This window comes from Talpa europaea (assembly GCF_964194135.1).
Source record: "Talpa europaea genome assembly, chromosome: 14".
NCBI classification, from domain to species: domain Eukaryota; kingdom Metazoa; phylum Chordata; class Mammalia; order Eulipotyphla; family Talpidae; genus Talpa; species Talpa europaea.
The window spans coordinates 85673100-85688876 of record NC_140082.1 but is presented as its reverse complement, the minus strand read 5'-3'; the positions used below and the strand labels follow the sequence as shown (position 1 = coordinate 85688876).

The window sequence follows — 15777 nt, the reverse complement described above, 5'->3', positions numbered from 1 at the left end:
TTTAATATATGAACAAGTAGAACCCTTTGTCCCACACCATCCCTCCCATAATGTATAGCACCTGTGACTATCTGATGAGTCATTCTGATAAGTAACAGGAAAAGTGTTAGACTTTTGTTTTAAGGGAGTGTTTTCCACTGGCCATATATACAAAGCAGCCATATATTTTTTTCTTTTCTCTGACTTTCTCCAAGTGATTTTTTTTTTTTTTCTGGAACATTCATTCCATCCCACCAATCTCCTCATCTATGATCTGGGGTCGTTGAAGATAGTTGTCTTCTTAAAAGTTAAAAGTTACCCCTTGGTATTTGGATCCCAAATTTATTATTTTATTATTTTTACTAAAAAATAAGAATTCACAGCAGATATGCCCTCTATTTCTATGATTTATCTTAAAACTCCTGACTTGCTAGATAAAGCTGCAACTTCCAAAAGTGGGTCTTGGCAATGCCCAGTGTAGTATGAAGACCCTCCCGTCACTGCTTCCTTTGTTGTCTTGACTTATGGAAATCAGAGCTGTGATGTCGTCCCCTATGGTTGTGAGATTTCAGGCTGCTGAATCCTCTTGCCTGTTGTCATCCAATGTGAGTCTCTCTTTAACCTAAGAAACTGTCTTGTGTATTCAAATTGTAGTCTAAGATATCTTAGCAAGGAAGGTTAAGTGATTGGCCTGAAACCACCCTGCTAACAGGTAATACAACCAGAGCAGGGGCCCACGTGGAGCTCCTCCTGCTCCAGGACCTTGTTTTTAACACCGCAGGGTCCCTTAAAAATGACCAAGGAGTGGGCCTCCCTGGTGGTGAAAGAGGTTAAGCAACACCACTATGAAGCTATCCATAGCCTCTGCAGCAAGAGTTCGATCCCTGGGAGCTACCCACATGGTACAGACCTCTCCTGTCTTGCCCTTGCTCCCCTCAGCAGTGGATTTCAGTAGACCCACCTATTCTGCTCCCCACTCTGTCTCTGGTGAATCCTCTCACCCCCTGAACCTGTGGCTTGTACCCCAGTTCTTGTATGCATAAATAAATAAATCTTTAAAAAAAAAAATGACCAAGGAATACGTGCTCTCCTAATGATACTTTATGGCACCCAGTGGGCAATATGGTGGCAATTCTGAACTTGGAAGCTGTGACACCTTCAAAATAAGGTGTGCTTTTGAAACTTGCTATCTGCATGTGCTTATTAGTTTTATTCCAATGAAGTTTTTCAAGCACAGACAGTATCCATGCTTGGTGGACTACTTCTGCCCTTATTGGTGCACTTGAGCTACTGTGCAGGTTTATAATCTTCTCAGTGACTAAGAATGCAGTGTTTTGATCAGCTGTGATATTATCCCTGCCTTGCTGCGCATTGTACAGACTCCAGATGCGCACACTGTGTATAATTAACAATAGGAGATATATCTTTTCTCAATACGTCTTTTGTCTCCATTCATCATTTTTTCCTAGTCTGTTTTCTTTTGCCAAAAAGCCCATGCTACAATTAAATATCTTTAGAATAACAGTGAAAGTATTTCAGTTTAAAGGAATGTGTGTGTATGCGGGGGTAGGGGTGTGGGGGGGTAGCTGGAGGGGGGCGGGGGGAGGGAAGTAACATTTTAGCAAGAAACATGAAGCCTGCAGTGGGGCTAGAGGGAAGAGACAGACAAGAGTGTGGCTTTGACTTGACAGAAAGGTGCTTGCTTGAAAGGAGCCTCCCAGCCCCATTGCCGGCTGCCCTTTATGCCTGAACAATGACTGGCTGCCATTTGCAGAGCAGAGGTGACTCTGGCCCTCTAAAGTAACGACCGCAGGTTGGCATTGCATCAGGCAGACGGCCACACAGGAAACCCAGTCCTTAGATGAAAGCAGAATAATATTTAATGAAAGAAACAGCACATCAAACCGCTCATATGTTGGGGACAGTGGAACAGTTCCCGGTGACCTTGACTTCAGAGGAGGGGCCTGTGGGCCGCAGCTTAGGTGAGAGTTCTCGGTGTCAGGGGGACTGACAAGGCCTTCAGATGGAATCCTTGTTAAAACAGCACTCTGGGGCCAAACTTCAGAAGCCGCCTCCTCTTTCTGCCTTTAAAACTCAGCAAGAAAAAGGGTTGACATTTGGTGAAAAGACCACCGCTTAGGGGCTCTGGAAACAGGTGCAGCGGCTGCACGCACCAGAGCCGGAGACCAGAGGTCTAAAAAGAAACCACGGCCAGGACGTGTCCTCCACATGCCCACGAGCCCCGGTCAGCCACCGAGGAGGACACTGTCTGGCACGTTGACACCTTCAGCACTGTCCTTTGCTCATTATCATCATCCCCCTCCGAAATTAGCCACACGCCATGGCGAGGCCAGCCCACGCACCAGTGTTGTGGGCCACAAATGAAGCCAGTGACGGGAGGACGATAATTTTCCAATAATAACTTTTTCACAGTTGCCTGCAGCATCAAAGCCCAACCAACATGTCGAGTTCTGTTCTGCAGGGAGAGGAGAGGCGCCTGTGAAAATGAGGTGCAGAGCGGGAGAGCGATGTCTGCAGTTTGCTTTTAGCAACAAAAAAGCCAACTCCCGCCTCCCCCTCGAACAGCTACGTTATGTCCAGAACCCCCAAGCTGGGACTTGTTCGGGCTGGTGCTGGCCTTTTCCCATCTGGGACATCGGTTTTCCTAGCAGAGGAGGCTGTTAATCAGCCTTGCCCGAAGAGCCAGTGTGCTCTGCAGCGTGTGAGCATGTTTCTGCCGCCCTGCTGCTGGGACTGTAATGGATTTTCACAACTGAAGAAGGCAGAGCTCCTTGTGGACAATCCCGGCTTCCCTGCTTCAGGAAAAGGCCTCTGTGAAGACAGCACCGTGTGTGCCTTGAGGTCCCGTCATTGTTTTCACACTAATTTGTATTTGTGAGTGATCCCCTCCCCCAGGCAGGCGAGTTTTTAAAGATAGATGATTGATAGAGAGACAGACAGATACATATGATTGATAAATATAGATATGATTGATAAATAGATAATTCACTGATAAATTCTTGGTAGGTGATAGGCAGCTAGATGATTGATTGATAGACAAATGGATAAAGAGATCTCTTGGTGTTTATATTTTTCAGGCATAAATAAATTTACGAAGAAACTCCGAAACCCCTATGCCATCGACAATAATGAGCTACTAGACTTCCTCGCCAGGGTACCCTCTGATGTTCAAAAGGTACGTAATGAACGGTCACCACCGACAGGGACCCCAGAACGAAGTCTGGCCAGCCCCAGAGGCACAGCAAACGCACGAGGCTGAGCTTGTGTGGGTAATTGAGATAAAGAATCAGAAAATCCTTAAAGAGGCTTGGCTTGCAGGGAGGTGGCAAGAAAACCTTTGTCCAAAGCTTGAGATGATTGGGGAAAATTATCCTGAAAAAAACTACTTAAGAATGATCTGGAACTCATACTGAGCAACTGGCCACCGTAGTGTTTGTCCCTTTTTTGATTGCCACCCCCCAAAGAGGATAAGATGGGCTCAGTGAGTGGGGAGCTTGAGATCCAAAGCTGGGGGATGCTTTCTTATTTTCCTCCTCTTCTGGATGGCAGGTATTTTAGGGGAAGGAAGGGACAAGAGGATTATTCTTTTTGTTCTTGTTTGCCCCGATTATCTCCCAGACTTCCCTTCTGTCCCATTCTGTCTGAAGACTTAGGGATGCCGAGGGCAAAGCCCCCACTTACTCTAATACACAACGAGGCAGAGACGGCATGAAATAATTTGAGATCAATCGGAGTATTATTCACAGGTAATGGTCCCTTAGCCCAGCAGCGACCCGTTTCTGTGGATACACAGAGATTAACCGAGGCAACAATGCTGGAAAGTCCCATTGAGCAGCCCTTCCTGGGCCCCTGCAGCTTGGGCTCTCTAAATCCCATGGAATGAGGGCAGGCAATGATTTCTCTAATAGAGAACAGGGCTCGTAGACTAGGTAGATGCGGCACATGGCATGAAATAGCATCGTGACGATCAAAGACACAGTCCTTTCTTAGCTGAGAGACTCCCAAATCAAGTATCGATTTTTATCACTGAGCCACTGCTGTAAACATAACAGGTCCCCAGCAACTGTAGGGGGGGGGTTGCAGAAATGAGGGTTTGAAAGACCCCTCCCCCATGTGTCTTTCCTCTTCATTCCCAGTTCTACAGGTTAAAATACAGTCTGCGAAGCTATTTTCCTTTAATCTTCATTTTACGACAGAATTAGCTAGGAAAATGCATTCTCTCGATATGCATGCGTTGACTTGGTAACATCTGCGTTACCTGATTTTAGAATAATAACCTGATCCCTGTTTGCTCTGCATTGAAGATTGACAGGGGGTCATCCTTGCTTCCCGAGGGACGCTTCCTAAAACACTCGGAGAAAGGGGTGCTTCTCTTCAGGTATCTGTGTCCTCAAAGCGTAGCTCAACTTATGTGATAGCCGTCATGTCCCTGGGGACTTTGGCACAGATGCTAAAAATAATGAGCACCCACGTGCCAAGCGGTGCAATTGCAGGTTCTGTCCCTGGTCCAGTAGTGTGAGTTCTTGCCTGCACCCTTCAGAAGTGGCAATTCCCCTCAAGCCTCCCCAAGGATTCTGCCTACACAGTTCAGGCACTGACCCTCGGAGCATTCGAGAAGGTAGACAGAGCTAGTCAGAGCCTCTGTATCGGCAAGAGCGTTTTCTGATCACACAATGGACAGTTTGCCACCGGGGACTCTCCGAGAGCTCATATTTATTGCAGATGTTTTAACCATTACATTGCAAATGAAATCCACTCTTAAGAGAAATCTCTATAAGTCAGGGTTTCGGTATCCATTTCAACATTTTTCTCCCTCTCTAACAAAATAAATAGATGTAATTCGCAGAGATATTTTTTCCCCAAGATTTTAGATATTTTTAAATGAATAATTCTTAGTAAGTTGCTGTATCATATATTAAGATAAACATTCCCAAGAGGCAGTTATTAAGCTCACTTAGGGTGGAAAAGGGGCGCCCACAAAACTAAAATCATCTGCCGATGCCGAGAGCAGGTAGAGCCCATGCATCTCATTAGGAAAATCTGCTTTTAATATTTTGGTTTCAAGAAATGATGCATGACTTTTCAAATCCTTCCTGCAATTAATCCCTCCATGTTCCTGTGTTTAGAAAATGATTCATTACCTTTGAACCTTCCTTCCTTTGCCTGGGTTTGTCCTTGGGGAGCCATTAACACACTCCGCGGTGAGCTAGGGTTACCTCGCCGCCCGCCTCACGTCTTATTTGTTTTCACAGGTGCAGTACGCGGAATTGAAAGTCTGTGGCAGCCACAGCCCCCTTCGGAAGAAGCGCAGTGCCCTCTAGACCCACACCCACCGGGCACTGGCACCCGAGTCCATGTGTGTGGATGACTCCGCTGTCGTGCTGTTGTGTTTCTGAAAGGCAGACTCTCCCTTTTTCACCCGCACAGATGCACACACACCTGCACGGCCCTGGAGGCATTGTGGGCCAGCCCAGCAAAAGGGAACAATCCAGAGCAAAGGTCCAGTGTCCACGCTCGAAGGGAGATGAAGCTCGGCTGCCCTGGGCCTGGACACCATCCTTGAGGAAAATCCAGAAACACTTGCTTTGAGAGTGACTTTGAACTTGTTTTCACACCTCTGGAAGGCTCTCATTAAGATTCAGTTATTTCCACTCCCTACTCTTTACAGATTGTTGTTCATGTGAATTTTTTTTTCTCTGTCTTAGCAAGTCTTGGATAACCATTGTCTACCTAAATAATGCATATTAGAAATCAATTTTTAAATATTTGCCAGGATTAGCCCAAATCTTTGAGAATCACTCAGCTCTAAGGCCTGCAGGTAGAATTCCAGTAAAGTCCACGGTGCTGGACACAGCATGCACCAGGGTCCGTTGCTGGCAATGGATGTCTGGGAGGGTCCTCAGGGGTGACCCCTCCAAGAAGTCTAGGTTTCCTGAAAGTATCTGGTTGCCTTAAAATGCCATTTCTTTTGACTTTTCATTTTGCTTATTCCCAAAATAAAATGTCTATATGAAAACTTCAGAAAGAACGAGAAGCGGGATGAATGGATAAATTCCCAGCATACTCAGAAAGATAAAGACTAAGCGGCCAGGTTATTTCTACCTGTGGCTGCTTCCCTAATTGTCCCAATCTGTTCTTGCCTGAGTTTTTGAGCAGAAAGTAAAAATACTTTAGCAGTCCAAATTGATCTCTGTTCCCCTGTGGGCAAAATCAACTACTCGTTACTAAAATATATCTCGGAACCCTACTTCCAAAGTGTACCAACCCAAAGTCTTTCTTTAATTTTCAGATTCCTGTGTACCCCACCACTTCACTGTACCCTGCCTAAGTAAAAATCCCAACATTGTGTGTATATAAAATGCATGCAGATACCTTTGTGTTCAAATGATGTTTAAGTTATAAAAATTGTATTTTGTTGACACATACCTTGTGCAAAATATATATGTGTATATACACACACATATATGCATGATATGTATGTGTATATATGTGTGTGTATACATGTATGTATCTATATACACAGTATGGTAAAGAAAAGTTTGAGATAAAAACACTGATTTAATGGTGAGTTTTACTATGTTCTTCCCTCCTCTGTGTTGTAATTTAATAATCTTCAAAGAAAATGTTTATGAAAAATGCCAAAGATTCTAAACCTTATCATCCCGTGTCTGTTTTTCTTCATTTTATATCTTCCTGGGTTGCTTTCTGGCAAAGCCAGATTTCTGCATGATTTGATTTACTTCAAGTTAATGAAGCTGGCTGGAAAAGAGCCTTGCAGAAATTATAAAAGCTCCACTAAATCTCTTAGTTGTACATACAATAGATACCCAAGAACCTCTTTTGTTAAAGCAGTTACTCAATCTTCTGTGTAAACAATGCCTCATTGTCTCACTCCAACTATCATCTAGTTTATCATAGTCTGTCATTTTGTAACGACCTAAGTCAGACATTTTTAAACAGACATGTGAGATCTGATCAGTCATTTGAATGAAAACTTTCAGCAGCAAAAGAACCCCTTATTTATTTAAAAGTGGAACCAATACTTTATTGTTGTTCTTTTGCTATAGAATTTCAAAATGAAATAATTTACCCAAGAAAAAGCTTCATTAGTTAGACTTATTACCTCTGTAGCCTGAATGGAATTCTCAGTGTTAGGATTAGGACACAAACAGCAGCTGGAGTTCAAGATCACGACCGCATCAACCTTTAATAAATGGTATATGGGAAACATTTCTAATTAAGTAGACATTGGGCATTGAAAATGCATGTCAGTTTTAAATGGGATCTTAAGGTTTGTTCAAGTAAGCAGAAACTTGTATAAAAGATTCCAGAAAGTTTTAGATAAAATTTATGGCATATGGATTCACAGGGTGATAATTAAAGATAATTTGTTAGGATGGTAAAGTCTTGCCAAGCTCTCCTGGCCCTCTTTCGAAGCCTCACATGCCCATTTCTAGCCCTGCTGGATGACTTACTGGCACTTTTTTATGCCTTAGTACATCAGAAACTCAACATCCTCATGCCCTCCATGACGTCAGCACTCCTGGTCTGCTAGTCGCCTTCTAACTTCCTTATTTCCCTTATTGGCATGAGCTGGAAGGCCCTGGGGGACTCCCCTTTTCTGTTCTTCATGCCTTCCCCCCATATAAAATCCGGTAGACTCAGTATTAACACACTATCTTGCCCTTTTCTGGACAAGCCACCACCCAAGTTGAGTCCCTCAAACTTGTCACAAATCACATATGGTGCCAATTAAATCCTGTCAGGTTAGTTCTCAATGGGAGTACTCTTCTAGAATAACCTCTCTCCAGTCTGTCTAAATAAAGTCTATGCTCCTTCAAAACTTTCATAAGTCTCCACCACAAATAGGTTTTCTTAGTTCCTTGACTGGATGAAATGTCATCTCCTTCCCCCACATTTAATATCTTTCTAGCATGTGCCAAGTTTTCCCATTGCTCTTAGTTGCTGAGACCTTGATACCGACGCCCTCCTCAAGAAAGCCCATTTGAGGTAGCACCTAAAATACACTCTATAAATACCTGTTTAACGGACTGCTGATCAGTGCCTTTTCTTTCTTGGCATTTCATATGTGACTAGGATTGACCTCTCCTATTAATGTGATCTATCATTTGCAATACATACAAAACTTACATTGTGATATTTATCATGTTAATTACAAACCTTTAAATTAGATAATATCTTATATTTGGAGAAATTCTTACAAGCCAAAGGAAAATATACCTATTTGTGGGTGGTAAAACAAATTTTCCATTTTTATTTCTCATTATTTATAATTTCACCAACACATTGAAAACGGATCATATACCTGAACAAAACAGACTACCCCTGCTTGGTTAGAACGAGACATTAAACAGATTGTTTGCAAGCAGTGACATGACATTCTGAGATTCAAAAGAGCACTCTGACCGTACTAGGTAGGCTAACAATAATGAATGTCTGAGAAGAGGTGCTTGCATGCTCCTGGTAAATTGATGATAGCTTAGATCTTCAAATAGTGGCACTGGAAAAAGGAAAAGTATAAATAAAATTGGGATATGGTTAGGAGATCAATCAAGCAAGACTTAAAGCTTGTTTGGCTATGGGTAAGAAAGGATGGCTCTGTTTCTAGGGAGATGGTGTCACCTTTGTGGAAGGACAGAATTCTAGCAGCAGCTATAGGACGAACTGCGTGAGCCTGGTTTTAGATGATGTTGAAAGAGACAATAACAAAAACAAAGAGAAACCCCACCAACTGGGAGAACATTTCTGCACCCAACACTAATGATAAAGGATTGATCACAAAAATCTGCAAAGAGCTGATGAGACTCAACAACAACAAAGAAAATAATCCAGTCCAAAAATGGGCAGAAGAGCTAAAAAGAAACTTCTCCAAAGAGGAAATGCAAATGGCCAACAGGCATATGAAAAAATGTTCAACATCACTTGTAATCAGGGAAATGCAAATAAAAACTACCATGAGATACCATCTCACACCAGTGAGAATGACACATATTAAAAAAACTAGCAACAACAAATGTTGGCGAGGGTGTGGAGAAAAAGGAACTCTCCTGCACTGTTGGTGGGAGTGCAAACTGGTCCAACCACTATGGAGAGTTGTGTGGAGATTTCTGGACCTACTAAACATAGAGCTTCCATATGATCCAGCAATTCCACTCCTAGGTATTTACCCAAAGGACACAGAAACATCCATTCCAAAGAGCACCTGCACCCCTATGTTTATAGCAGCACTGTTTACAATAGCTAAGCTTTGGAAACAGCCCAAATGCCCCAAAATAGATGACTGGATCAAGAAGATGTGGCCCATATACACCATGGAATATTACTCAGCAATCAAAAAAGATAAACACATGCCATTTGCAGCAACATGGATGGCGCTGGAAGGGATCATGCTCAGCGAAATAAGCCAGGAAGAAAAAGAAAAATACCGGATGGTCTCACTCATAGCAGGAATCTAGAAAACTTAAATAAGGGACCAGAAAAATGAATAAGTATAAGAAAGTGAAAAATCAAAATCAACAAAAAACTATGAACCAGAGACACTCTATGGGGGGTGGGGGGCGGGGAGGGGAGGGATTGGGATCAAAATAAGGAGGTTGCAATTGTATGGGGAATATAAAAATAAAAGTTATTATAAAAAATAAATAAATAAATTTTCTAAAAAAAAAAAAATCAAATCTCCAAGTGGGGGTGCCAAGGAGGTAACAATATATGGATCTGCAATTCAAAGAAATACATAGTACTTGAGAGATACATAACTTACAAAATGGTGGACACTACATGCTTCAAGGTTTTGAACTCAGAAGTCACAGGTAAAGATAAACAGACTAAAATGTAAACACAAAAGGAATTAAATAGGAGAAAATCACGAAGCATGTGCTGTTATGGAGTTTAGTATCAGAGTGTGTTTCAGGAAAGATGTGTGGTCAATGCACCAAATGCTGCTGTGATCACAGAAGTTGAGGGTAGAACAATCACCTGAATGACATGGAAGTTTGGGGGTGCGTTGGTCGTTTCAGTGGAGTGGCAGGAATGGAAACCAGAATTGGGTTTAGAAGTGACTGAATGTAGGAGAATGGAGAATGGATAGACTTACCTTTTGGAAAGTTCTGCGGGGAGGTGAGGAGATAAGGGAAGTCACTTGGGATGAAGGAAAGTGTGTGGGGTGATATTTGTAAGGAAAAAAAAATGTGTCACGAACCAGTGTATTAAATCATAGCTACAAAAAATTCTTTATAGATACAGTTAACCATAATAATTATTTGAGAATTATGCTCTGTCAAAACCCACCTCTTCTTCATGTAGTATTAATCTTTTATCACAACAGAAATGGTTGAAAATGGAAACAAAATATCCTCTGAAAATATTATCTGTAGTCAATAGATCATTGGATGGAAGTTGAAGGGTGGCCTCTAATAACGGCATGAAGTGTGGTACCCCTCTTTAGATAGGTCTCTTTGTATAAAGCCTGCCGTTCTTTTCTGGCATTTTAATGTAATGATTTACATGCAGAAAATGGATAAGCGCATAAGAATAGGTAACATTTTATAGCACTTATCAAATGCCAGTTACTTTCTAGATATAATAGCTTATTTAATAATAATAAAAAGGAAAGATGAAATTCCTCTAAATATTTCAGGGGAAAAAAAACCCAGCAGTCTTGCACAAACTCTCCCAGAAATAGCAAATAAGTTCAACCATTTTCTACACATTTTATTAAGTTCTTATAATGCTCACCTTAAACCCAATAGGGTAATACAAGAGTGAAAATTACCTCTCAAAATCTCTTATGAATGGTGATATAAAATTATTATAATAATTATACATTATATATTATATAATTATAATATAATCTTACTATATAGCTATACTATAATATAATAACAATATAATAATAATTATTATTATTATAAGCCTCTACACTGAAAACATCGATGAGGGGAAGAAAGTAAATAGATAAAAGGATTTATGGAGGCTGGCATACTGGAAATACATATACCTCACATGAATAATCTATTCCCTCTTTCCCCACCCCCTTTTCACACATTAAAGCTATAGAGTAAAAAAGGTAATAGAACTTTTTTTGGTTTCTGAGGAAGTCTGTGTCTTCTCTATAATGGGAAGAAAGAGATACATGGATGGATGGATGGATGGATGGATGGATGGGTGTGTGGGTGGGTGTACGGGTGGGTGGGTGGATGGGTGGGGGTAGATAGATTGAGATAGACCTATAATGTAGTGTTGAGGAGGAAAACTCTGCTTTCTTAAGTTCAATAGTTGAATTAAGTCAACTGAAGATTAGCAAGAGGAAAAAACAGATTTTAATCATGCATGTACATAAGGGAGTTTACAAAGTAATGTGACTCAAAAGGCCTCAATAGACGAGTGGACGGAGGAGAAAGACATTTATGAAAAGACTAATCACTTCTTAGAGGGGGGAGAAGAGGGAAGTGGCACAGGGAAAGATAATGACTTTCAGGAAAACTGCTGTAGTTAGGCCCTTAAGAGAAGAGGCAGAGAATCCTTCCTCAGGTGTGCTACCTGAGTTCTCACTGTCTCTGGCAACGAGTCAGCCTTCCCGGGCTGCTGTGGGGGAGGAGATTGAAACCACTGTGTTCTTTGGAGGCTCTGCTTTAGTCAGATAAAAAAGTTCAGGAAAACATCCTTCATCTGTTGATTATCAAATGCCTTCAGCTCAAAGTATTTTTTATGCCCCAGAATATGTGGCATATTCTGGAAACCGTCCATCTGTATCTGTGTGTAAAGCAACCAACCCATTCCGGGCAGGTTTAAAAACGGTTCTAGCAGCCACATGCTCTCCGCCATTGTTTGTAGTCGCCGTCCCCTCCATACACTCCACTCCTCCACACTTAACACTGCACCACCACCACACCGCACTCTGCTGCACCACCCTTATAAATCACTCTTAGCGCAGGTGGACCCACTTCAGGTGCCCACCATCAGGCATGCGCCCAGGATCACAGGGCTCCCTCATCTATCCTGATGGTGGAAGGGCCAAAAAGCCTGATACCTTTTACCTTACCCTATAGTCCACCGCCTCAGGGTTTTCTGCCATATAGTCTACGTATATACAATTTTTTTAAGCAAACATAAACAGTGCAGCCATGGCCCACAAAAGCAAATACATCACAAAATGACTAAACTCAATTTTCCTAGGGGCGGATGCTTAGCGTGTCCTCTCACCACTGCCTTTACCACTCGCACTCTAAGGTGAAACTCTCCGACTGTGGTCTCTAGCCATAAGCCACGTAGTACATCCACCCCCAGGATGTCCTCCGGGATGGGCGATACATACACTTTATACTCTTTAGGGGGTCATCGCCCAATCCCCAGAGATAGTTTTACTGCTGTCACCTTGACACTCTGGCCTCCATAGCCATCAATATAACAAGTAGACCCATGAAATCTCTCTGGATTTCCATAGAGCAGAGTACATTCTGCTCCTGTGTCTACTAGAGCTAAAACCCTTTGTACGTTAGTCGGGGACCAGTGGATGGCAAGCTCCACATCTGGCCTCCGGTCCACGCCCGGCCCCTGTGGACAGGTTCCTTGGCCCTCACCCTATTCAAAAGCTATCAGGTCATCACCCGAGGACAGGGCTGGCAGCAAGTGGTCTTCCAGGCGCAGAGCGCGCGCCTGAGGCCTGGGGCTTCCAGGCTCCCCCTGAGCAGCAGCCCTTCCCATGAATGTGAACCTCTGGTCTTCTCGCAGCTGCTGCCATAATTCCAATAAATATGCATTGGGCTGCGCGTCTATTTTAGTGCCATCTACCCATGCTCTTATTAAATCCATCCACATTTGGTTACGGGTGACTTTTATAGGTTTTGTGATGCCAAGACGCCTCCTTGTCCTCCTTGACATTCCTTTTGACCTTTCTGAAACTATCCGTATTCCTTTCTGAGAGCGCCGGCTCTCAACTTCGCCCACCTGGCTATCACTGTGGTGACATCATGTATCTGACACCCCACATAGGGGGCTAGAACTGCCATGAGAGATCCAAATGTAGATGAGGGATAATCCTTTAATACCAAGTCTCTCCTCCCTGCTGTGAAACGCTCGTCGTCAGGACCCCGCGTATTCACATTAAACATGGCCCGCCGCAGCCCCAGTGCCCGAAGTACCTGCACCAGCTCGGCGTCCGTCTGCCATCCGCTCCCTGTCTCCGGCTCGTCTCCCGCATCAGCCATTATCCACTCCAGCAGGGTGGGGTCGCCCTGGCCATACCGCCGGCTGTTCTGCAGCCTCTGTCGCAAGGATGGGTGTGAAGCCACGGAGGCCAGTCTCTCCATCTCTCGAGCAGTGCAAATAATCCCATCCACCCCCAGGTCCCATAAACGCAGCAGCCAGGCTGCCAAGGGTTCCCCTGGTTTCTGGCGGAACTTTTTGCCCAAGTCCACCGGTTCAGCCTGGGTGTAAGGTCGATAGGTTGTAAATTCTGTCATCTGTGGGGGTCCCGCAGCCAGACCCCCCGGAGCCATGGGTCGCTGCCGCTTCATTTTCTGAGTCACCCCCGGGCGGGCCCGGAGCATGGGCCCAGCCTCCTCCTCCTCTCCAGAGGAGTCCGGCATCTCCGGGGTGGCGGGTTGGTTTGCCATGGCTGGTTGGGACTCAGGCACAGGTTCAGCCTCCCTCTCCCCCTCTCCTGAGCAGGGGTCTGGCATCTCTGGAGTCGCAGGTTGGTTTCCCACCACCGGCTGCGATTCGGGCAAAGGGCCAGCCTCCCTCTCCTTCCTTCCTGAGACGGAGTCTGGTGTCTCCGGAAGGGTGGGCTGGTTTCTCCGAACTTCTTCCTCCAGAATCCTCACATGTTGTTGCAGGATCCGCATCTCTTCTCGCATCTCATCCAGTCCTTGCTGGATCCTAGATTGCTCTTTCCGCCTGGCCTCCCGCAGAGCTGTGAGAAACACCCACCCCACGGCTCCTGCCGCTTCGCGGGCCCTGCGTCCACTCAGGGTTTCTTCTATTTCATACAGGGCCTGTTCCAACCGCCCCGGGGATCCATCTACCTCTGGCCATTCCTGGGGAGGTGCCCATTGGGCGAGGAGGTCGGCCACCGGGTACCATCTGCTCGTGGCCGGCCATCCGGGGATCCCTCCCCAGGTTCCAAAGTGTTTCGTCTGCATAGAGCCGTCCTGCTTCCAACCGTCCTGCCATCTACGCCAGTTGTGAAGCAACCAATCCATTCCGGGCAGGTTTATGAACGGTTCTAGCAGCCACATGCTCTTCGCCGTGGTTTGTAGTCGCCGCACTGCTCCGTACACTCCACTCCCCAACCCTTGACACCGCACGACCACCACCCGCACTCGGCTGCACCACCCTTATATATCAGTCTCAGCGCAGGTGGACCCACTTCAGGTGCCCGCCCTCAGGCATTGCGCCCAGGATCACAGGGCTCCCTCATCTATCCTGATGGCAGAAGGGCAGAAAAGCCTGATACCTTTAACCTTACCCACACTGTGCATACATATTCACGTAGATGCCTAAGTTTTTGTGCAATTTTACTTTTCTCCATAAATGGATCCATACTCCAATGAAGAACCCAAGAGCCTCGGTTTCTGGGGAGACATTCAAAGTTTGCCTTCTGCTGCATTGAAACCCCACCCTAGAGAATGTGTTCTTGGAGCCCCCACATCTGCAGCTTGCTAGCATTTGTCATCCTGTATTTAATCCAGCTTTTGTCTGAGAAATATTTTATTAGGCTGTCTGTATAACAGAAATTCTGAGATTTCAGTGTTCATTCCATTCACTTAATTCATTACAATAATCCATTCAAGCTTCTCCATGTATTGTCTTTATCACATCCGAACAGTTGGAAAAGTGAAAACCCATGACGTCATTTATTTCACTGCACAATAAACCGCTGGTGAAACTGATGTACTATTTGTAGGGTAAATGGAAATTATCAGGATTTGCCCACCCACCATTGGCATCTATGATCGACATCTGTGGTCTTAGAGGCAGCCTGGGGCCTGGTGTGAGCGTGCTGAAGGGGGCACACCTGAGCCAAGAACTGAGCATGTAAAAGCAGCATCACAGAGGACCGGGCGCAGCAGAGAGGTGTCAGGCCGGTGCAGTGGAGCTCATCAGAGAACTGCTAAGAGAGGAAAGAGCCTATCGGGATTTGCAGGGAGCCCCCAGTTGCTGTTTCCGTGCTGGCTTGTCTCCCCTAATCTGTGGGGATGATGCCAAGTGCTCCTGGATTCTCTTTCAAGCTGCCTGAACCCACAATGAACCTACCCGGCCTGGGGTTGTTGCAGAACAACTATGCATCTGCAAGGGAGATGATGGTCTGCATAGAGGTAAGTGCTCTGGTTTTGATTTTGCTTACCTTTTTTAACCCCCCCAAATCTGTATGAGATGGAGATGTAGTCCAGCGAAGGAAAGAGGGGCGAATGGGGTGCTGCTCGTACAATTAAAGGAAAGAGCAGATTATTTTTGTAGCTGAGACATGAATTACCCAGATTTTATGTTCATGGCTTATTGGGCCAACCCCTGCTAAGAACTGGAGGTTGACGGCAGAGGATCTGATATACCAATTGGGAGACAGGCTCTCTCTGACTTTGAGAAAGGGTTGGACAGCAACGGCCAGAGACGGGCTCTCTGCTCCTGCTGGCTGAGGTCACAGGGGAGAGACAAAGCCTCATGTGGTCTCAAACTAAAGATTTACCCTTGACAATGCTTATTTCACCCTCTCCTGTAGCAACTTCTGTCCCAAGAAATTTAGAAGCTCTACCTGGG

At 44.7% G+C, this 15777-nt stretch overlaps 1 protein-coding gene across 1 annotated transcript in view; it reads left to right on the top strand.

Moving 5' to 3' along the window:
* Positions 1–5421, top strand: part of MCTP2 (multiple C2 and transmembrane domain containing 2) — a 159336-nt gene extending 153915 nt beyond the window's left edge. The window contains exons 21-22 of the mRNA XM_084254074.1: positions 3078–3175; positions 5253–5421. Of these exons, the coding sequence (XP_084110200.1) occupies positions 3078–3175; positions 5253–5321 (167 nt within the window). The 3' untranslated portion in view covers positions 5322–5421. The remainder of the gene's footprint in view (positions 1–3077; positions 3176–5252) is intronic.
* Positions 5422–15777: the final 10356 nt, after the last annotated feature.